The 24,329-nt window shown below is 40.0% G+C and overlaps 1 protein-coding gene across 3 annotated transcripts in view; it reads right to left on the reverse strand.

The window, feature by feature from the left end:
* Window positions 1–2,565: 2,565 nt before the first annotated feature.
* SDAD1 (SDA1 domain containing 1) overlaps window positions 2,566–24,329 on the reverse strand; it is a 47,036-nt gene continuing 25,272 nt past the window's right edge. For all 3 annotated transcript variants that reach the window (XM_004038845.5, XM_019025513.4, XM_063705320.1), the window contains 14 exons: window positions 23,999–24,100; window positions 22,947–23,016; window positions 21,928–22,031; window positions 19,906–19,963; window positions 18,411–18,469; window positions 16,757–16,833; window positions 13,827–13,924; window positions 13,644–13,720; window positions 12,682–12,808; window positions 10,478–10,572; window positions 10,149–10,339; window positions 9,956–10,040; window positions 8,595–8,756; window positions 2,566–3,438 (listed from right to left, as the gene is read on the reverse strand). In XM_004038845.5, coding sequence (XP_004038893.1) covers window positions 3,391–3,438; window positions 8,595–8,756; window positions 9,956–10,040; window positions 10,149–10,339; window positions 10,478–10,572; window positions 12,682–12,808; window positions 13,644–13,720; window positions 13,827–13,924; window positions 16,757–16,833; window positions 18,411–18,469; window positions 19,906–19,963; window positions 21,928–22,031; window positions 22,947–23,016; window positions 23,999–24,100 — 1,353 coding nt within the window. In that variant the 3' untranslated portion in view covers window positions 2,566–3,390. The remainder of the gene's footprint in view (window positions 3,439–8,594; window positions 8,757–9,955; window positions 10,041–10,148; window positions 10,340–10,477; window positions 10,573–12,681; window positions 12,809–13,643; window positions 13,721–13,826; window positions 13,925–16,756; window positions 16,834–18,410; window positions 18,470–19,905; window positions 19,964–21,927; window positions 22,032–22,946; window positions 23,017–23,998; window positions 24,101–24,329) is intronic.

Below are 24,329 nucleotides of genomic sequence, written 5' to 3' on the forward strand. Positions count from 1 at the left end.
AATTTCAGAGATTAAAAGTGTAAAGAAATTGTCTTAAAACCACTTGATCATTTTATTTATTTAGAGACAGGGTCTTGCTCTGTCACCCAGGCTAAACTACAGAGGCTTGAACTTTACTCACTGCAGCCTTGACCTCCGGCGCTCAAACGATCCTCCTGCTTCAGCCTCCTGAGTAGCTGGTATGGCAAGCATGCACCGTCACACCTGGCTAATTTTTACAAGGTCTCACCATGTTGCCCAGACTTCTTTATCATTTTATACTCTGCTTTTGAAAATAATAGTGGCCAGGTACAGTGGCTCAAGCCTATAATCCCAGCACTTTGGGAGGCTGAGAAGGGTGGATCACTTGAGGTCAGGAGTTCGAGACCAGCTTGGCCAACATGGTGAAACCCTGTCTCTGCTAAAAATACAAAAATCAGCTGGGTGTGGTGGCGGGCACCTGTAGTCCCAGCTACTCAGGAGGCTGAGGCAGGAGAATTGCTTGAATCCAGGAGGCAGAGGTTGCAGTGAGCTGAGATTGTTCCAGTGCTCTCCAGCCTGGGCTGGAAAAGAACAAGGTGATCTGCCTGCCTTGGCAGAAAAGAACAGGAACAGCCTGTTTTGAAAAGAACAAAAGACACTGTAAACACTGGAAATGTTTACAATGGGAAATGCTTATTATAATAATGGCTGCATAATACTCTATCATGTGGATAAATGATAATTTTATTCAACCATCTTCACACTGGGACTGGACTGACAAAACATGAAAGCAGAATCTACAGAAGGAAATAAGTTTACTACCTAAGAAATGGTCTATACAAATATAAGCTTATGCTATTTAAGGAGTACAGAATTAGCTGTGTTCTCTGCTTTTATTTCCATTTGTAAATACGTGCAGACCAAAGACCCTGCTAAGATTGGAAAGGTTCTTTCTAGAGCCTTGACCTTGTAAGAGAAAAGGCTACAAGTCATTGTCCTATATTTTTATTCATATTTAAGATCTTTTTAAAAATCTCATAAAGTACATTTCAAAAGAACATAAGCAATTGATGAAAGACTGTCACTTGGTAGAACTATATTATCTATATATGGTTTTAAAATGTGTTATCTAAAATAGTTTAAAGAACAGAATATTCTGAGTAAACATTCTAGTTGAAATGGAGTTGCAGTGCAAGTCTATACAGAGTAAATTTTCAAAGGATTAGACTATGAAGAAATAACATTTATATTAACCATGGTCACTTGCTGAGATCATATAGCTAATATATCAGCATTCTGGATTTATATACCACTTTTATACATTATGAGCCTGGACAAAGTTAAGTTCATCCCTGAATGGCTTCATTCTCTATGTTGACAAAATTTGAGACTAAATAGCTCAAGTTCAGACACTGATGACTTCTTCAAAGTAGAATTCACCTTGCAAGCTCACCTACCCTCTACTGAAGCATTCACCCTTCTGAGAATCTCATCTTCAAATGGATAGCAAACAAAATATTCTCAAGAGAAGATTTGGAAAACAATAAAAGGAATCAGATAGAAATAAGATACTATGGGATTAAAGAAATAAAAGTTCAGAATATGCATTTATAAACCACATACTGTATCTTTCTGTCTTGCATGTAAGAAAGGCTAGTTAAGAAGAGGGTGAGGGCACAGTAGAAGAACAGAAGTCAGAACACAGAATGGACTTTGGTCTCTTGGTATCTGAGTGGGAAAATCTAGAGGAAGGATGAAACTTCCAGGCGCCACCACAATTCACACAATAAAGCTATAAAAACTTGTTGCTATTTTGAATTGAATTTTTTTCACTTTCTGGATCCAGACACAGGAGGAGACACCCAGTTCAAAAATGCGAAAAAAAAAAAAAAAAAGGAGCAGTTTCAGGTCTAAAATATACAAATTTGCATTGAACACTTCCTGTAAAGCACTGTAGTTGCTGGGGCTTGACTCTGGTGACTTGACTAATCCCCCAACAGCAATCTGGGGCATTTTAGGGAAAGTCTCTAAGTCTCATTGAAATAAAACTGAAGTTGAATGTAGAAAGTGAACAGAAGAAACTGGAAAGGAAATAACACTGGTTTTAGAAATTGCTTTCTAGGTCAGGCGCAGTGGCTCACGCCTGTAATCCCAGCACTCTGGGATCACCTCACATCGGGAGAAAGCCCGTCTCTACTAAAACAAAAATACAAAATTAGCCGGGCGTGGTGGCGCATGCCTATCATCCCAGCTACTTGGGAGGCTGAGGCAGGAGAATCGCTTGAACCCGGGAGGCAGAGGTTGTGGTGAGCCAAGATCATGCCATTGCACTCCAGCCTTGGCAAAAAGAGTGAACTTCGTTTCAAAAAAAAATAAATAAATAAATAAATAAAAAAGAAAATGCTTTCTGAGTGCAGAAAATTGCCCTTTACTCTAACTTGAGGTAACATCTACCACAACATTATCTGAGAAAGCTGAAGCAAAAGGCACCAAACTATTTCCAAATGCAAAAAATTGCATGCAAACAGACTGTCCCCTGAAATGGATGTAGCATGCCGGTGGAACGTAGAACACCACACACCACTCCACATACAAAGGTACGTATTTGGCATTAGAAACCTTTTATTGAGACAAGGTAAACAGTGGGCTGAAAATATTACACGCTGAAGGAAGGCTGAGGAAACCAGTATGAAGGCAGCTCAAATGATGAACTAAATATATTCCAAAGGTACTATTTATACTTAAGGCAGTTTTAAAAGTGAGGTCTTAACCAAAAAGCCTTTACATGGCATTCAAAAAAAAAAAAAAACAAAAAAACACAGGGGGGTCACTTAAATCTCTTGGATTGACTAAAAGAGCTAAATTATGTACCCAAACTCTGTACAGCAGGGGCCTGTTTTCAGCAGGAAAGCCTATGTACAAGTAAGAACCTCTTACTCTTGTAACATTGTCCTGTTTTGTTTTGTTTTATAAGAATATATAACTCCTATCCTCACAGAGTTAGTCCATAAGGCCTCAGTGACCTCACAGAAATATGGAGTTAACCTCTACTACAGAACTATTTACACTGCACTGTAAATACACATATGTGTGTCCACCCTCACAGCTAAGCTGTCAATGCCTTGAGTGAAGGGGTTACAGCTCATTTGTTTTACATCTACAGTGACAATGAATAGGCACTCAATACATACTTTTTTTTGCATGAATGATAAATGAAATGATTTTACATTACCACCACTATTTACATTAACATTCCTACCATTAGCCGTCTCCAAAATAAAAACACAAAATTGCTGCCACATGTTCAGCAGTTTTCACAATACAGTGTGTCTGGACTTTTTAACGTAAACAAACATGCTTGATTTACCAATTTTCAGAGCAATGACACAAACTTAGCATTCTTCTAGGAATGGAAAACTTGCCAGGAAGTTACTTCATTCTTTTTCTCTTTTTCAAAAGTGCATCTCGTAGCGCCAACTGTAAGACAAAAAAGTATCGAAACATGATAACTCTTGGGTACCCTATTATACGAATTTGGTTACATGAAAGTTTACTAAAAAGGAATCACCAAGTCAATACACCATCCTGAAAAACTATAAATGATAAAATATTCCAAAACAGATCACATCTGAATCGAGGATGGGGCATATTACTGCTAGGAAATATGCAAAACTCTTGACTGCTGTTCCCAACTCATGGAGGCATAAGCTCAAAACAGGAGCAGCTATGGAATGCAGAGACTACTATTTATTATCCCTGTCTCCAGGGATAATAAATAATACTTATTTGGTCTATGTGGCTCTTAATATTTTGGAGTTGTGGATGGAATACATTGTCTAAATTAAAAGTAACAGGAAAACAGATTTTTCTTCATAATCAATCACCTTTCCCAATATCACATATATTCCACTAAATATGGCATGTATGGATCATTCAAAGACTTTAAAATGGCATTCAGCACTTGTGTAGATTTATGATAACTCTATCAATATAAAATCTGAAACAAAGAAAAGTGATACCTTACTAATAAAATGTTCTAAGTATACGCTAACACTAACCCTTTATAATGGCTCAAACATGAAGATATTAACTCAGAAATTGAAGCCCTGACAATTGTAGCTTATGGCAAAATATTTATTCTAGTTAATACAGGCTCTAATTTTTAACTTGTTTAATTATTTTGTGTTGGAAGTATGTAAAGTGAACATGAAGAATGAAAGCAGTGAATTGTATATCATGAGACTCAGTCTAGGCTTTCATCTCCTGGAGTTTGTCTCTAACCAGAGGCTGGGTTCTTCAAGATCCCCAGGGTAGAACTGGAAGGTGAAGAATTTAACATCTAGAGAAAAAGAAGACTGAAGGATCAGTGTCTGAAGCAAACCTACAAAAGCCCTTATAAAGTTTTACATGTCAAAAGAAAGCAAACATAGTATTAAAGATGATCAAAAATAAACCAAAATTAAAGTTAACCAAGACCAATGTATACATCTTAAGTTTGTGATGGATACTATTCCATTAATTCCCAAGCACTATTCTTTGTCCTAGAAACTTTTAAAAATCTCTAGCTTTTATTTAATTTTTATTTTAAAATTCTAGCTTAAATTTTAACAAGATACACCTAAAACAGTTTCAGGGTAGAAGTTACCTGGCTCTACATACAAATGTTCAAACTTTTTGGATTTTATGATTTCCAGTTGACTCTTTGCCTTTAACTCACACCTGGGTCTTGGTATGTCTTTGCAGAAAAGCAGAAGAGCTGGGACACTTAAGGCAGAACAAAAATCTGTAAGTTCATTTCAACTTAATTTGGCTAAGGAGGTATTTTCCAGATTCATCTAATTCTATCTTATTTTCCTCATCTGCAAAATTGGTTTAATCACAGTAACTGCACATACTGTTGTATACTGATTAAACAAGTTAATAAATGGAAAGCCCTGGAATAGTGAAGTCTCATGCTAAGAACTAAATGTGTTAGCTAATGTTGGTTATGGGAATTTACTTCCACTCATTAAGCTTTGTAGCAAAGCACAGCCTACTCTCACACATATCTCAGTTCCTTCCCCTTCAAATGCCACCAATTAAAGAAAAGGAACAGGTATATCCCCCTTTTCTTCTTTTATCTTTCTACAGGCTTTACTGCAAGATCCTCCTCTCCTTCCCTATCCTATGCTTTACTTCCCTCTTCTAGTCTCATCCCAGTCACCTCTTCATATTCTAACAATTTACAGTAAGACCTCACGTACACTTTCAAGCCAGGTAAGATCCCTTTATTTAAGACACTGAAATATCACCAAAGGGTAGGGGGGGGGCGTGAAGTGTGATGCTCCTTTCTCACAGGGCCCTTGGGGTCACAGGGAAGTTTTGGGGATGCTCTGTAACTGTTCTGTCCAATAGGGTAGCCACTAACTACATGTGACTACTGAGCATTTGAAATGTGGCTAGTCCAAATTGAGATGTGCTGCAGTGTTAACGACATGCTGATTTTAATTAGCTCAAAAACAAAAATGTACAATATTTCACTCATAATTTTTATATGTTGAACTACATGTTGAAACGATACTATTTTAGATATACTGGGTTAAATAAGATATATTGTTACAATTTCCTCTTTTTCTACTTGTTTATTTTTAAGTGATATATGTGGTTCATATTATATTTCTATTGAACAGTACTGGTCTAAAGGGGAGAACAGAGAAAATCAGGAACTTAAAAGTTTATGTTTATAATGAAGAGATCTTGAAGAAAATACAGGGCAAAGAGACACACAGAAATTCTGATTAATATCAGGTTCCAAATGACAAGAAAATTGGAGAACAAGAAAAAACATTCTTGAACCAACAAGTGCATATGTCCAATGAAATCTTAATTTACTCTCAAAAAGATTCTTCAATCTTTGAGAGTTATTTTATGACTCGAGGTGCTTGCAAGGAACAAAGCCGGGCTTTCCCTTCATGCCAGAAAAGGCATGCTAAAAAACAAAGGAAGTAGGGGTGGGGGGAGCCCTAACTAAAATATAACAAGCTCACAGAAACCTCAAAATGAAACAAGGCCTACCAACAGGGTAATTAATACTTCCTCAACCCTGAAATGTTAGTAAGGGCCAGTGAAGGACAGACTAATGGATTTAAGTCAATCCTATTATAATTTTAGGAGAATGGGGCAAAATTTAGAGTACTTAAAATCCTAAGTGGCACCTTTCCTTTCACCTCAGTTTCAACAGCTTCTATTAAAAATGCTGTCATTATTTAAACGATGTTGTTGAACACAGTTTAGAACTAGAAAGAGTCAATAGGGAGAGCTAAATAGTACCTTAATTCAGTGAATACTGACTTGGAACCCACAGACACAGCACTGCCCTAGAGGGCTGGCCGTTACATTCAGTGCTGGCAGGCTGATCCTTGGCTAGCTATTTAGGAACACTGATTCACAATATGAGACTGTTTAACCCAGAGCTGATATCCTGGCAATTCTTCAGAATGATATTTAGATACACTGCTACACCACAAGGAGAGAAAGATACAAAAGCATAAACTTGTTTTATCACAATGAATAACTGAAATAAACGAGCTGCCTAAGTAGCATGGGATTACCATTCAAAGGCCATGAATGGATAAAATGTAATCCCAAAGCCTGTAAACATCAGGGCTTTTAAAAGGGCACATACAGGCAGGATCATGCCAACACACTATTTATTTTGCATTGCTTTTCTGAAACTGTTTCTGAGATATCACCACACAAAATTATTGGTTTTTGAAAAGCACCCGCGCCTGGGCCGGGCGCGGTAGTAGCTCACGCCTGTAATCCCAGCACTTTGGGAGGCCGAGGCAGGCAGATCACGAGGTCAGGAGATCAAGACCATCCTGGCTAACATGGTGAAACTCCGTCTCTACTAAAAATACAAAAAAATTAGCCAGGCGTGGTGGCGGGCACCTGTAGTCCCAGCTACTTGGGAGGTGAAGGCAGGAGAATGCCGTGAACCCGGGAGGCAGAGCTTGCAGTGAGCCGAGATTGTGCCACTGCACTCCAGCCTGGGTGACAGAGCGAGACTCTGTCTCAAAAAAAAAAAGAGGAAAGTACCCACACCTATAATCCTAGCGCTATGGGAGGCTGAGGTGGGCAGACTGCTTGAGTCCAGCAGCTCGAAACCAGACTGGGCAACATGGCAAAACCCCATCTCTACAAAAAATACAAAAATTGGCCGGGTGTGGTGGCAGACGCCTGTAGTCCCAGCTACTTGGAGGGCTGAAGTGGGAGGATCACTTGTAGGGAGACCCCCTGAATCTATTGCTACAGAATAAAAGATGAAATGCTCCTGATTATTGTAAATACAAAATTGCACGCAAGATTGTGTAAAAACAATGCCAGGTTGGGCTGCCAGAATGAGCCAACAGCACATGATGTGCTTCCCCCTGCAGAGAGCCTATGAACGGACATGCAGTCAGGGAGGTTTCACATCACCAAGATTCCTATCCCAGAAAAGCAGATGTTTATAGCTCTGGGAATGGAATGTGACCCTTGTGGAGAGCCTATAAATGGATGCATGAGGGGCGCCTGTCCATATGGATAAGATAGGGTTATAAATGCCCTTATCTTGCCATGGCTCTTGTAGGTCTCTTCAAGAGTAAGGCATACTACCTTCTGAGAATTTGTGGTCTAACCAGTTGTCTAGCTTCACGTCCTGTTTCTATTGATTGTTTACAACCAGTTTTTGCTGCAACTGTTACTGCTGATTAATATCTTGCTAAACGTAGGTTATGGATAGACTGTGTTTCTGTTTTAAGGCTCTGTTACAAATTGCTGATGCACACACTATATTGTAAATTCTTATCTCTGTATACTGTACTTCTGCATACCGATGTTATGTTAAAGAATTACTTCATCCCCATGTGACCATCTCACCTCATAATCAAACGACCCTAAATCCCTTACTAACCTACACCCACTCTCACTAAACTTAATAATAAATGGTGGTATATCCAGTGCATTGGCAGCATCGCAGGACCAGAAGGCGGTGACCCCCACCGGACCCAACTTTCACTATCTTGTGTGTGTCTTTTATTTCTCGACCTGCCTATCCACTTGGGAACAAAGAAAGAGCCCCGTTGCATTGCGGGCTGCTGGCCAGATCCTGCAATAATCACTGGAGCCTGGGAGGTCGAGGCTGCAGTGAGCCATGAGGCTGCAGTGAGCTGTGACTGCACCACTGCACTCCAGCCTGGACAGCAGAGTGAGACCCTGTCTCAAAAAACCAGACATAAAATTGGCACTAAAAAGTTATTCAATTAATTTTGATATTATATTTCACAGATCAAATGTCAGAGAATTTTAGCATGGGAAGGAACCTCATGGATGATCTAGCTTGCATTCCTTTACTTATACTAGAGGAAAATGGATTCCCCTCTGGTCCCACAGCTGAGTCTCAATCAAGTCAGGTCTGGGATTTACATACCCTGAATCCTTCTCACCTCTCCATGCTCTCCAACAATGCTCCCATTAATGGGAACTCTCCACCAATGCTCCCAAGACACACACAATAATGCCCAGTCTTCAGAAGGCGCAAGTCCGTCTCAAATGTAAAGCTGTCTTGGAATTACAGTGCTGTTCTTGCCACCCAAGCTTCAAGTGGAACTCACCTGTTTTTCTCGGAAGGAACGCTTATTTTTTGACCGGACATTCTGGCTATACCGCATCATCATAAAGTTCTTCTGTTTTTTCTTCTCTTTATTTGTCGAACTGGAAAATGGATTTGTTTTGGTTTTCTTCCTCACAAATTCTTTTCGGTCTGTCTTTCCAGCCTACCAGAACAAAAAGTTTGATATTTCTTCTTCAACAACATACTTTAGGAGTCATCTAATCAACATTAATGTCTCCTCTGTGTCAGAAGCTCTACTAGGTGCCAAGGGCACAAAATGGACAGGACACAGTCTTTGCTCCTTGGGACCAAGAAATGGCCATACAGTATTATAACAGAGCAAGGGGAGCTCGGTGGAAGAAAAATCATAATTTAGCCTGGTGAGGTCAGGGGAACTTCCTAGAAAGGGAGACAGGTAGACTGTTTTTTTTGGTTTGTTTTTTGTTTTTTTTTTTTTTGGCAGGATGAAGGCATTCATGGTAAGGGAAAGGAGGGGAAAGACAGAGCATTTCCGGAAGAAGGGACAGTGCACACAAAGGTGTGGAGGAGAAAGGACACATGGAAGACAGAGGATGAGGTGGAACTAGGATGGGACGGTGTCTCGAACAAGTGGAGATACAGAAAATGATGTTGGAAATGTAGGCAGGACACAGTCATGGCCAGCCACAGCACTAGCCACAGGCAGACTCCAACTGGCTCTGGCTTTTCACTGGTGACTGTAAACACACTCCTACTTTTCTCTTAGCTTTGATAAATATAGTGGCTTCCCAACAATACAGACATGTAATACTGCCTTCCTGTGCTCTCTACCTTGTTTTGAGTGGTGGTTACATGGCTATATACAGTTGTCAAAACTCATCTAACTGGCTGGGCGCAATGGCTCATGCCTATACTCCCAGCACTTTGGGAGGCTGAGGTGGGTGGATCACATGAGGCCAGGAGTTTGAGACCAGCCTGGCCAACATGGCGAAACCTTGACTCTACTAAAAATACAAAAATTAGCTGGGCGTGGTAGCAGACACCTGTTACCCCAGCTACCTAGGAGGCTGAAGCAGGAGAATTGCTTGAACCTAGGAGGCAGAGGTAGCAGTGAGCTGAGACTGTGCCACTGCACTACAGCCTGGGTGACAGAGAGAGACTGTCTCAAAAAACAAAAAAACAAACATACTAACAAAAGCAAACCCAAACAAAACTCCTCATCTAACTGAACATCTAATATCTGTGCATTTTAATTTCTGTGTTAATTATACCTTTATTTAAAACATTTTTTAAAATTGCCATTTTGTGGCTATACAAGTTCTGGCTTATGTTTCATTTTATTTGCTTTCTGTTTAAAAAACTAGGAATGATATGCTCACTCACCATTGCAGTTGCTAGTCTTGTCTCTTTGTCAGACTTTGGCTTTTTATGAAGGCGCTCAATGTCCCGAAGAGAAAGTAATTCACCCCTGGGGTGAGGGAAAAATAACACATGAAACAAGAATGGAATTCTGTTTCCTGATGCTTTCATTACCACATGAGCTGACTGAAGTACTAAAGTGGATGTGCCATTTTACCTGGGCTCTTCATCACTGTCTATTTCAATGTATTTCCTCTTCTGGGATTTCCCGGGGGCAGCATCAAGTTCTTTTCTCATTTGGGCCATGCGGATTTTCTGGAAGTCTTCCTGAGTTAAAACTCGGCTAGTGCTGATGGCTGCAGCTTTGGCTTTCCGCTCCTCCATGGGCATGCTGTTCAGCTTCTTGGACTTGAAACCACACAAGGGCTTAAATGGCTACCAGCTCAAGTGAGAGCTCAGCCATTTAAATTGTAGGCTCCCAACAAGGCCCAGAATAAATTATATCTTAATAAACATCAGGGTATAAGATGAAATTTTCAGACTTACGATTTCTTGCTGTTCTTCATCGGAAGAGTGTTGCACATCAATCCATTCACCATCAGCATCCTCCTCCTCACTGAGACTGGTACTTTCCCATCCATCTGCGTGAAAAAAGCAAACCCACTACTGCCATTTTATGTTGCACATTCAACATGAAGTTGAGATGAAGCAAGCAACAGAAAAGTAATGAACCTTGAACAGATACATTATTAACCAAGAACTGAGCAATATTTATTGTTAAATAAGCAACGTGCCTTTAGTTAATCTAAGGAATAGGAAATAGGCACTGATCAAGTATCTACCATGAGTCAAAACCTTACAATCACTCTCTCTAACCCTCATAACTCCACAGAAAAGGAACAGATGCTCAGAGTTAAGTAACGTGCCCCAAGCCACACTGCTAAAAAGGCATCCTACACTGAAATCATGAAAATCATGTCTACCTTTAGGGTCATGTTCTTTCAACTAAACCAACTGTGTCCATCAAAACTGCACTTGTACATTTATCCTGGCCATGCAGCAAGCATCTAATTTGTCCTATGCGTGTTACCCATGTATAAGAATCTAGTCAGTCATTCAGACAACTGAGGTAGAAGATTTGGGATGTTAAAGAATCCTGAAGACACCTCAATAAAAAGGTATCAGGCTTCTTAATGGAGCCACCAGTTTAAATTTTCTAAATCACAGACACTGCAATCTTTCCATGACTCCCTATGATCTTTAAGAGAACGTGCCAGCTCTTTTGTCTGGCATATACATAACCAAGTATGAAAAGGTCTCCAAACTCTATCTCAAGCCTCCTGTCTTTCTATGTCCCATCTTGTATCCTACATTCTAATAGTTAGTTCCCTAAATCCTTCAAGACTTTGCTCACACTTTGCCTGGAAAGTCTCTGCTATTCTAGCATTCCTTGCCAAATACCTGGCTTATCAGTCACCATCTCTCCAAAGCCCTTTAAAAAAAAAAAAAAAAAAAAAAGGCCGGGCGCAGTGGCTCACGCCTGTAATCCCAGCACTTTGGGAGGCTGAGGCGGGCAGATCACAAGGTCAGGAGATTGAGACCATCCTGGCTAAAACGGTGAAACCCCGTCTCTACCAAAAAATACAAAAAATTAGCTGGGTGTGGTGGCGGGCGCCTGTAGTCCCAGCTATTTGGGAGGCTGAGGCAGGAGAATGGCGTGAACCCAGGAGGCGGAGCTTGCCGTGAGCCGAGATCACGCCACTGTACTCCAGCCTGGGCGACAGAGCAAGACTCTGTCTCAAAAAAAAAAAAAAAAACAAAAAACTTCCGAGGTGGACCTGACTGCTCTCCTGCCCTTATGCCCACACCCACTCCAATCATAAATCCTGTTAACACTTCATTCTTCAGCCCTTTGGAAGCCCTCTAGAGCAGAAATAATACCATTCATCTTTGCATTGGCAGTGGCTGGCTCACAGCAAATGCTTAAGAAGGCTTTGATCAAATAGGCTGGGTGCACTGGCTCACGCCTGTAATCCCAGCACTTTGGGAGGCCAAAATCGGAGGATCACCTGAGGTTAGGGGTTCAAGACCAGCCTGGCCAACATGGTGAAACCCTATCTCTACTAAAAATAAAAAAATCAGTCAGGCATGGCTGCATACGCCTGTAATCCCAGCTACTCAAGATGCTGAGGCAGGAGGATCGCTTGAACCTGGGAGATGGAGGTTGCAGTGAGCTGAGATCGTACCACTGCACTTCCAGCCTGGGCAAGAGCGAGACTCCAACGTGGGGGAAGAAAAAAAAGATTTGCTGAATAATGAATGAATGGACAGGAAGAATACACGACTCTGGAAATTAGAATGGAGTTCCTCGAGTATTTTCCCACAAATTCAACATGCATTCTCCTTCAACAAGGAGAATTTTGGGGGATTCCTCTAAGGGCTAACCCCCATAATTTTTTCTAGGCAACAAACACAAGATCATTGTCTTTCTCAAGCACCAAACAGCATGCCCTTGGATGAGCGGCAGCCACCCCGAAGGTCATGAAAAGGCATTTCCTATGCTAGAACATAAGTTCCGCAAGAGGAGGAACCATGCTCAATTGATCCCCCATACTTCTAACAGTGCGTGGCACATAGTCATTGCTCAATAAATATCTGCTGAATGAATGTTCAAATAATATACAATTTAAAGGTCTGCACAGATACTGCAGGAGTGTTTTGCCCAAAATAAGGGTGAAATAAAAATCAACCTTCATCATTTTCAGCATTCTCTTCTTTCTCAACTTCCAGAACTTCTGCTCCTGGAATGTAATCTTTAGCATCTAATTCTCCATATTCTTGTACTCTTGCTTCTATGGAGGCCTCTGTAGGCTTACCCTAAAGGAAAAGAAATTGTTTGTAATAAGTTGCTTAGATCACAAAACCTTAATCATGAAAGGTAGTCTCTGAAATTATGAATTTATTTTATTTATTTATTTGAAGACAGGGTCTTGCTCTGTTGCCCAGACTGGAGTGCAGTGGTACAATCTCAGCTCACTACAACCTCCGCCTCCTGGGCTCAAGGGATCCACCCACCTCAGCCTCCCTAGTAGTTGGGACTACAGGCACGCACCACCACACCCAGCTAACAAAATTATGAATTTAAAAGGGAGCACTATAAAAAATGCTGGTAACCAAATGACAGAAACAGTTTGCTTATGTCTCAGGTCAAAATAAATCCCCAGCCAGCAATCTGTCCACTATTTTCTTGTTGTGTTTTGATCTAGATCAAGACACTGGTAGTTATTAGAGAGTAACTGCTCTAATTTTTTAAGTCTTGAAAAACGTCATCTCTCTTTCTGTTACATACATGCATCCCTCCTCCCTTCCAACTTGAAAGAGGTAGTATCTGGCTGTGCAATAGCCTGTTCACAAAACTGGCATCAGCTACTGACTGATCTTTGAGATTCCGATCTGTTAATAACATTAAAAGCTTTCAAGCTGAAACAGCCTGATAGGTCTTCAAGACATAGTCATCATCAATGAATATGTGCCAACTATAAAATATTCAGGGCCATGGTATTTGATTCCAAGCTTAAAGAATACAACCGTGTGCATCATAACCATGTAATCATAACAGAAGCATCAGAAGTACTAAAATTCTAATTGTAGGAAATTTCTCTCAGTTTGTGAGACCATAACCTTTAGACCAACATAAGTGTGCTTTACCTACCCGGAATTTCTTCTGCAGCATCTGAGGATTCAGTGTTCGGAAGAGGTGAATCAAAGTTCTAGCAGACATCATTACATCTGTAAAATAATACTTTTAATTAGAAATTCTGGCCCATAGAGTACAATGAGGTAAAAAGGAGTCACACTGTACTCTTTGGTGTGTAGAGAGTAACATGCAGCTTACTCTTATCCTTGTGTGTTTTATACTGAGCCAGGTCTTGGAGAAGTTCTTCAGTCATGGCCAGAGGACATCGAGCTGTTATCTCCTTTATAGCATTGATTCTAGAAAAAGAAAAACAAAGTTTAAAAGAGCCCGAATAGCAATTTTTTCATGATTCAACACAGGAAGACTTCCTAAAGAGATTAACTCAAAAGGAAAACACGTTGGGTTTTATATAGCTTAGGTCTCCAAAACTGCAGCATGTTAGAGAATGTGAGGTAGGCAGCCTTAGAGTGCTTTTATTCCAGTTACTGCCATTTCCTCTACTGGTGGAATAAGGAACAGTGTCCGGCACACTAAATCAGAGAAGCATTTACTTGCCAACTCTAAGAAGAGATGGGACTAGCTCAAATAAGAAAGGTTAAAGTCTTTAGGGCTATTATCCTGCAATATTTTCCAAGGAAAATAAAAAGCTGCTGTTCAGCATATCACTTACTTATCAGGACAGATTAGACAATCCTTAAACCAGTGATTATACTCATTAAGTGTTTTTTAATCAACCAAAAGGGCTACTAAATTGCCCTAGGAAAAAAGAGTGCTTCAATAATAAATCACTTGTTCCAGGGTTCTATGGTTTGAATGTTCCCTCCAAAACTCATGTCGAAATTTAATTGCCACTGTAATGGTTTAAAGAGGAGAGACTTTTTTTTCACTGTTTTATTATTATTATGCTTTAAGTTATAGGGTACATGTGCACAACGTGCAGGTTTGTTACATATGTATACATGTGCCATGTTGGTGTGCTGCACCCATTAACTCGTCATTAACATTGGGTATATCTCCTAATGCTATCCCTCCCCACTACCCCAACCCCACGACAGGCCCCGGTGTGTGATGTTCCCCATCCTGTGTCCAAGTGTTCTCATTGTTCAATTCCCACCTGTGAGTGAGAACATGTGGTGTTTAGTTTTCTGTCCTTGCGATAGTTTGCTAACAATGATGGTTTCCAGCTTCATCCATGTCCCTGCAAAGGACATTAACTCATCCTTTTTTATGGCTGCATAGTATTCCATAGCGTATATGTGCCACATTTTCTTAATCCAGTCTATCATTGTTGGACATTTGGGTTGGTTCCAAGTGTTTGCTATTGTGAATAGTGCTGCAATAAACATATGTGTGCATGTGTCTTTACAGCAGCATGATTTATAATCCTTCGGGTATATACCCAGTTATGGGATGGCTGGGTCAAATGGTATTTCTAGTTTTAGATCCTTGAGGAATAGCCACACTGTCTTCCACAATGGTTGAACTAGTTTACAGTCCCACCAACAGTGTAAAAGTGTTCCTATTTCTCCACATCCTCTCCAGCACCTATTGTTTCCTGACTTTTTAATGATCACCATTCTAAGTGGTATGAGATGGTATCTCATTGTGGTTTTGATTTGCATTTCTCTGATGGCCAGTGATGATAAGCATTTTTTAATGTGTCTTTAGGCTGCATAAATGTCTTCTTTTGAGAAGTGTCTGTTCATATCCTTTGCCCACTTGTTGATGGGGTTGATTTTTTCTTGTAAATTTGTTTAAGGTCTTTGTAGATTCTGGATATTAGCCCTTTGTCAGATGGGTAGATTGCAAAAATTTTCTCCCATTCTGTAGGTTGCCTGTTCACTCTGATGGTAGTTTCTTTTGCTGTGCAGAAGCTCTTTAGTTTAACTAGATCCCACCTGTCAATTTTGGCTTTTGTTGCCATTGCTTTTGGTGTTTTAGATATGAAGTCCTTGTCCATGCCTATGTCCTGAATGGTATTGCCTAGGTTTTCTTCTAGGGTTTTTATGGTTTTAGGTCTAACATGTAAGTCTTTAATCCATCTTGAACTAATTTTTGTATAAGGTGTCAGGAAGGGATCCAGTTTCAGCTTTCTGCATATGGCTAGCCAGTTTTCCCAGCACCATTTATTAAATAGGGAATCTTTCCCCATTTCTTGTTTTTGTCAGGTTTGTCAAAGATCAGATGGTTATAGATGTGTGGTATTATATCTGAGGGCTCTGTTCTGTTCCATTGGTCTGTATCTCTGTTTTGGTACCAGTACCATGCTGTTTTGGTTACTGTAGCCTTGTAGTATAGTTTGAAGTCAGGTAGCGTGATGCCTCCAGCTTTGTTCTTTTGGCTTAGGATTGTCTTGGCAATGTGGGCTCTTTTTTGGTTCCATATGAACTTTAAAGTAGTTTTTTCCAATTCTGTGAAGAAAGCCACTGGTAGCTTGATGGGGATGGCATTGAATCTATAAATTACCTTGGGCAGTATGGCCATTTTCATGATATTGATTCTTCCTATCCATGAGCATGGAATGTTCTTCCATTTGTTGGTATCCTCTTTTATTTCGTTGAGCAGTGGTTTGTAGTTCAAAGAGGAGAGACTCTTAAGAGGTGATTAGGCCTAATGTTGTTATCTTGGGAGAAGGTCCCTTATCACCAGTGAGTTATAAAAAAGTGAGTTTGGCCCTCTGTTGGCTCTTGTGCTCTCTTCCCCTTGTGCCTTCTGCCAATGATGCAGCAACGAGGCCCCCACCAAATGCCAAACAGACACCAATGCCATGCCCTTGGACTTCCCAGCTCCAGAACTAGGAGCCAAATATTTATTTTATTAGCAGTACAAAGTTCAGGGTGGGAGATCAGAAGAAAAGCACTTAGCTTGCTAATCAATTATTCATCTGTAAAAGTAAAACTGCTAAAAAACAAAAATGCTAATTAGAAGGACAAGTATCTTTTCCCTGGCTCCCTTCTCAAAATTCTGACCAATAAAAAAATTATCAAGCCTCCCAAAAAGACTGAAATATATTTTAAACCAATTTTATAGAGGTGATACTACCAGCTACAATCTTACATCTTGGTAACTTATAGCAAATCTAGTCCATTAAACAATGTATCTTCTGCCTCCAACCAGATTCTACATACCCTACTGTCATGACTTCTCCAGAGTTCTTGTCGGTAACAAAATTGTTTGCTACTGTCATAAGCAATGATTGAATAATCTGAATTGGAAACAAAAAAGAGATGGGTGCTGATTAAATGTCTGCATACACAAACACTTAAGAATGAAAGGACAATAGATTATTCATAGTGGAAAACCCAGCCCTCCACCTTCAGTTTAGGAATTGGAAGTAATCAAGATTAAGGAAGACAGAAGAAAACACTCTACTTAGGAATTCAGTGTTTTTCTTGGCTATCCTCAGACTAAATCAAAGAAAGGAATTACAAGCTTTGAAAAACAATCTCTATAAATTTACTAATATTCTTGACCTCCCCTAGTTATACAAAATTTGCTTATTAAAGAAAATCAGAATTCTAAACAACTTGTCCGAAAGAAACTTCACTTTTTATGAGATGTACAACTGAACTTCTGTGTAGATCCCCTTAAGAGTTAGTGTCTCTTCTATCTATTAAAAGAAGAAAATGGTGAGGGAAGGGGAGACAGTAACCTTGTGGGAAAAATGACCCTTGTTGTGGGAAGTCAGAGACCCCGAATGGAGGAACCAGCTGAAGCCATGGCAGAAGAACATAAATTGTGAAGATTTCATGGACATTTATTAGTTCCCCAAATTAATAATTTCTTATGCCTGTCTTTGCTGCAATCTCTGAACATAAATTGTGAAGATTTCATAGACATGTATCACTTCCCCAATCAATACTCTTGTGATTTCCTATGCCTGTCTTTACTTTAATCTCTTAATCCCGTCATCTTCATAAACTGAGGATGTATGTAGCCTCAGGACCCTGTGATGATTGTGTTAACTGCACAAATTGTTTAAACAATATGAAATCTTGAAAAAAGAACAGGGTAACAGCGATGTTCAGGGAACAAGGGAGATAACCATTAGGTCTGGCTGCCTGAAAGCCAGGCAGAACAGAGCCATATTTCTCTTCTTTCAAAAGCAAATAGGAGAAATATTGCTGAATTCTTTTTCTAAGCAAGGAATAGCCCTGAGAAAGAGAATGTGTTCCTAGAGGTAGGTCTCTGAAATGGCCGCTCTAGGGACATCTGTCTTTTAAGGTTGTAGATAAGGGATGAAATAAGCCCCGGTCTCCCGTGGCATTCCCAGGCTTATTAGGATAAGGAAATTCCCGCCTAATAAATTTTGGTCAGACTGGCTGGCTGCTCTCAAACCCTGTCTCCTGATAAGATGTTATCAATGACAATGCGTGCCCGAAACTTCATTAGCAATTTTAATTTCGCACTGGTCCTGTGATCTCGCCCTGCCTCCATTTGCCTTGTAATATTTTATTACGTTGTGAAGCATGTGATCTCTGTGACCCACACCCTATTCTTACACTCCCTCCCCTTTTGAAAATCACTAATAAAAACTTGCTGGTTTTGCAGCTTGTGGGGCATCACGGAACCTGCCGACATGTGATGTCTCCCCTGGACGCCCAGCTTTAAAATTTCTCTCTTTTGTACTCTTTCCCTTTATTTCTCAGACCATCCGACAAGAAATAGAAAAAAACCCACGTTGAATTATCGGGGGCAGGTTCCCCCAATAGACCCTGAAGTACCCAACAGTAACACTGTCATCCATGCCCTAGGTCCAGAAGTCAGGTTACAAGTTCTCACCTCTGGGGGTACTAGGTGATGAGATGCTTGTGCAGCAAACAGAAGGATCTTTGTTACTTCTGAAAACATAAGAGAACAGAAAGGTCATGGTCAGTGTATCACCCTGCCTCTGAGGACCACAGTAAACATGGCAAGCTCATTCTGGTCTAAATGGTATTGCTGCTTATTCCACCTGGAACACTCAATCCCCAGATATCTGCTTGGCTTACCCCCTCACTTTCTTCAGGTCCCTGCTCAATAGCTGCCTTATCAAAAAGTCTCTCCTGATCACACAATGTAAAACAGAACCCGTCCCGACACTCCCTATTGTCCTTATCCTGCTTCCTTTTCCTTCAAAACACTTATCTTTACCTGGACATATTATATATAGCACATCTACATCTGCCTCCAGATGTAAGCCATGAGGGTAAGGACCTTGTTTTACGTTTACTGTGGAATTCGTACTGTCTTAATGCAGTGCCTGGCATAAAAATCATTAAATAAATACTTGCTGAATGAATGCATACACACACACACACACACACACACACAGTCTCTTTTCAAAGGGGCAGCATAGCATAGGTAACAAACAAGGCCACTGGCAAAAGAAGTGAGGTGAATCCTGATTTTCCATTTATTTGCTGAGTGACTCTAGTCTTTTTTTTCCCTCTCTTTGTATACCTCACAGGATTAATGTGAGGATTAGACAAAATGATGTGCGTAAGGCACTTAGCACAGTGCTTGGTCCATGTTAGATACCGAATAAATGTTAGTTTCCTTCCTACTTTGGTTCAGGTTCAAAGACAAGAACAATCATCTCTTCTTTCCTGCTTTTGTGTTGTTTTTCATTGAGAATGCATACGAGGTCAATGTGAGCAGTAAGATCAAATCTTAATATCTATTATGAAGATGCAATAAAAAGTCAATTTTTTAAAAAAGAATTTTCCATGAGTATTTACAGTATTATAAGAAGACTTGCTTTGAGAAACCAATTTGTTGTTGTTGTTTTCTTTTCTTTTCTTTTTGAGACAGAGTTTTGCTCTGTCACCCAGGCTGGAGTGCAAGGGCACTATCTCGGCTCACAGCAACCTTCGCCTCCTGGGTTCAAGCAATTCTCCTGTCTCAGCCTCCTGAGTAGCTGGGATTACAGGTGCCCGCACCACATCCGGCTGATTTTTGTATTTTTAGTACAGGTGAAGTTTCACCATGTTGGCCAGGCTGGTCTTGAACTCCTGACCTCAGGTAATCCACCCACCTTGGCCTCCCAAAGTGCTGGGATTATAGGCCTGAGCCACTGTGCCCGGCAGTTGTTATTGTTTTAAAAAAACAATGGTTTCTTAAAGTTGAGGATAACGACAAACCCATAGCAAACTCTAGAAAGAAAACAAGGGCTTCTCTTCACATCTCTAATGTAGAGCACACTGCACTCCTGTCTTTAGTGATTCCAGAACAAAAGACTGTGCATGTTTATTCTATTACCAAGGCCACCAAAGAAACATGGCAAGTGGCAGCTTACCTCTTTGGTGGGGCTGCAGAAACCTTTGCAAAAAAGGATAGAAATTGAAGAGGAAAAGCTGTGGAGAGAAAACCAACTTTAATACTGATGCAGCTGACACTATGGAGTTCCATTTCTTCTCAATGCAAACATATCACCAAGTTCAACTAATTGCGGAACACTTTTGTTTTTTTCTCAGTAAGCAATCATGCCCTAGGATGATTCAATATGCTATATTAACCAAGGCTAGGAATTCTCTCAAATGAGGCTATGCTGCTATCCTCATTATGTAAAGGAGGAAGCAAGTATATGCAGAATGAACTAGAGGAAGGAAAGCTAAACAAAATGTAACATTCTTCTACTCTTAAAACTGGTGTGGCTGCAGAAACTAACTTTTTAGTGTTCTAAGGAGAGGGGATTATAGGAAGGAACAGCATTGATACCAAGGCTCCAAAACAACAGACAAGATTGGAATTCAAACCTGAATAGTACCGAGTATAATTTAATCAGCAAAGCTCACTCCTGGTTATATTCTTGTATACCAGTCCAACCACATGGAAGGAGTTGGGTCCAACCACATGGAAGGAGTTACTCTGTGCACCATAATTCAGAGGGAAAACGTTAACACTCTGAAGTCCACCTAAACAAAGGTGACCAGGGTTATTAAGGAAATGGTAATGTTTAACTTCAAGAAGAGAAACTGGAAATAAACTGGTCTTTTTCAAGGTATATCAGTTAGGTGGGAATAAACTAATTTTTTCTGTTTTAGCCACAGAGCAAAAGTAGGATGGGCCACTGAGAAGTTGCAGAGAAGACTTTGGTTGAACATAATGATGGATGTTCAATTGTAGTCAGTTGTGAAACTCCAGTATCATTTCCCTCAAACCACGCTTAAATCACAAATCACTTTTTCTTTCCTGTAGAGCTCAAACTCAGTCGGAATGAAATTGCTGCACAAATGTAACAAGAATTGATCCTACACTGGGACTACAGCCATGGAGAAAAAGCAATGTAGTCAGTAAAATGTTAACAGGTTTTTCTCAGAGAAAGGGAACAATTACTTTCACTCATGTGTACTTTCATTTTCAACTTGATATATGTCTATATTGTTTGAAAAGTGTTTTTCTTTTCTTTTCTTTTTGTTTTTTTAAATGGATGTTCAGAGCAGCACCAGTCACGAGATCAAAATGATAAGGAAAAACCTTACTGGTCATTTCTTCATGGCTTAAATTTCTGGGTATCTCTTTTTCTACAATGGCATCTAGTCTAACAGTATGTGTAAAGTTCCCATATATATACCACTGAGGAGCTCTTGCAACTAACATTTGTAAACATGACAATTTCCTACTAGAGGGATCTGGAAGTCAGGAAAGCCAAGAAGGGTTAAACAAACAGTGAGATGTAGTAAGTCAATTAAAATATGTGCATTATATTGGCTCAAGAAAATGTGTATGCGTAACAAAGTAAACAAAAAGAAAGTAAAAAAGCAGAACAGGCCAGGTGCGGTGGCTCACGCCTATAATCCCAGCACTTTGGGAGGCCAAGGTGGTCAGATCATGAGGTCAGGAGTTCGAGACCAGCCTGGCCAATATGGTGAAACCCCGTCTCTACTAAAAATACAAAAAAACTAGCCAGGTGTGGTGGCGTGCGCCTGTGTCCCAGCTACTTGGGAGGCTGAGGCAGGAGACTCACTTGAACCCAGGAGGTGGAGGTTGCAGTGAGCCGAGATTGCACCACTGCACTCCAGCCTGGGCAATAGAGGGAGACTCTGTCTCAAAAAAAAAAAAAAAAAAAAAAAAAAAAGCAGAGAATAAAATAGCCTGTCCATAAATGGAATACATGTACAAATTAACATCCATATTACTGCAAAGAAAATGAAGTGATAAAAATAGTTATTTTCAGAGATGTTACTCTTCTGTAAATTTTATGTGTTTAAATGTATGAGGGATAAAATTAAGCCACTGCTCTACCTAATGGCTTTTCTTTTCCCATGGTAAATTCTACTTCAAATATTCACCAAGAGAAACATAATATAATTCAAACCTCATGAATTCCCACCAATCTGGAGATAAGGTTCATGAGCATCATCTTCACTTCAAACCTCTCCTTACAGCACTCAAGCTGCTTTAGTAGTTTTTCCGCAAAATCTGGCAAGGAGAGGATGAAAGAAGTACATTGTGAGTCCATGGTCTATGTGACATTTATGTAACAGGCGTAGGAAAAGACAGTAGTAGTTAGATCAGTGAATAGACTGACAAACAGGTGAATATGTCAATATATGTAATGGTGCCCAAAGTTAAGTCTTAATAATTCCCAAGTTTTTTAGCATCAACATCTAGAGTGACTGTTTGACAGGTGCTCGCTTCACTTAATAGCTCTCTAGATCCTTGCTTCTTAAAGGGGTAGTCCAGAGACCCAGCAGCTGCTGGTCCACCTGGGAGGCTTATTGGAAATGCAGAAGCTCAGGCCCCACCTCCCCAGGTGATCTGTATCTACATGCAAGTTTGAGAAACACTGATCTAGAGCAGGGGTCAGCAAATCTTGCCATACATTAGAGTACTGAGAGCCCCAACGCCCAGCTACACCCCATACCAACTAAATTAGATTCTCTGAAGATAACAGGACCCAAGCATCAGTATAGTTTTTATAAATTCGCCAGGTGAGACCAATGTGTGGCCTAGTTTGAGAACTAGTGTTCTCGAACAAGGTTTCCCAGATTTTTGGTTTCCACAGACTAGGTTTTTTGTTTTTTTTTTTTAAAAAAGGACCAACAAAAGACTGCCAGTTTATTTGGTCAAGTACAATGCCATATTACAATTGTGTTGTTAAAAACATGAATCTCAGAAAGATCCGTTTTTCCACATTTTTCTTGTTCTGCGATAGACTGGGAATCACTGCTTTAGATGACAATTTTGTAGGTTACAACCAACTAGTAACAACTAAGCATTTATTGACTATCTATTAAATGCCAGGGATCTTATATTCCCTGAAAACCCCAAAGGCAGGAAATAAAATAGGCAGAGATAAGGCCAACAAGGAACTCGGACGTCATAATTATGTACCTTGGGGATCATGAATCAAGTGAATGGCTGAAAAGTTAAACATCTCTGGTTTTTTCTTCTTTTTTTGTTTCTGAAAGGGAGAGGAAAAACATTTTCAGTCTGAGTTACAGTGATGACGCTCTTAGAACTTAATGTGCTAATAAGGCTGTTATAAGTCCATTAGACTCTTTAAAAAGAAAAAAAACTTTGTTCTAAAAACCTTTTCAACTAGAAGAATTAAAGTTGGTTTTTGCCTTTTAAGATTAAATGTGGGGAATGTGTTCCTACCATTAGCACCTATGAGACTTACAGGAATTTGGAAATGCAAACATTAATAATATGGTTTGGCTCTGTGTCCCCACCCAAATTTCATCTCGAACTGTAATCCCTGCATGTCGAGGGAAGGACCTGGAGGGAGGGATCTGGTGGGAGGTTATTGGCTCATAGGGGCAGTTTTCCCCATGCTATTCTCGTGATAGTGAGTTCTCACAAGATCTGATGGTTTAAAAGTGTTTGGCAGATCTCCTGTAGTGCTCTCTCTCTCCTGCCACCATGTAAGACATGCCTTGCCTCCCCTTTGCCTTTCCCCATGATTTTAAGTTTCCTGAGGCCTCCCCCACCATGCAGAACTGTGAGTCAATGAAATCTCTTTCCTTTATAAATTACCCAGCCTCAGGTTGTTCTTTATAGCAGTGTGAAAACAAACTAATACAATTAATAAACACACAAGGGCCAAATTAATGACTTTCAAAATAATCATTACAAAAATATGAAATGTACTGCATTTATGTACTCTTCTGACAAAACATGTCTAGCAAAGATACCATAATATAAGCCACCTTGATCAGAACAAGTAAAAAGTGAATTTAATTAAACTAATTTATCCAAGTCACTGATTTTGCTAGAGCTGAATACATTTATTCATCTAAAATATTAGTGCTTAAAAATTTATCTAACATTTCTAAGTATTCTGAAAATGGTACTCTGATTTTAAATTCTTAAAAGCTCTGGCTAATGACAACATATTCTTCATTCTCATCACTCCTATCTCATTTTCCAGATACAAGTCCCACCTTGAGCACTTTCATTGCCTTTTCCAACTTTTTCTTGTTTTTGGAACTTTTCTTCCCTGTAGCATATTGTACTAGCAGGTCTCTTGCTGTTGGTCCATCATCCTAAAGAAGAAATTACTTTGTAAAATTGTAAACAAGGAAAATCTGCATAGAATGAAAGAGTAAACCTTTCAGCCACTTCTTTGTTCTTATACTCTTTGCACACAGCTATTAAAAATGAATACTACTTTTAGGCTGGGCGCAGTGGCTCACGTCTGTAATCCCAGCACTTTGGGAGGCCAAGGTGGGTAGATCACTTGAGGCCAGGAGCTTGAGACCAGCCTGGCCAACA

Source organism: Gorilla gorilla, chromosome 3 (genome assembly GCF_029281585.2).
Source record: "Gorilla gorilla gorilla isolate KB3781 chromosome 3, NHGRI_mGorGor1-v2.1_pri, whole genome shotgun sequence".
Taxonomy (NCBI): domain Eukaryota; kingdom Metazoa; phylum Chordata; class Mammalia; order Primates; family Hominidae; genus Gorilla; species Gorilla gorilla.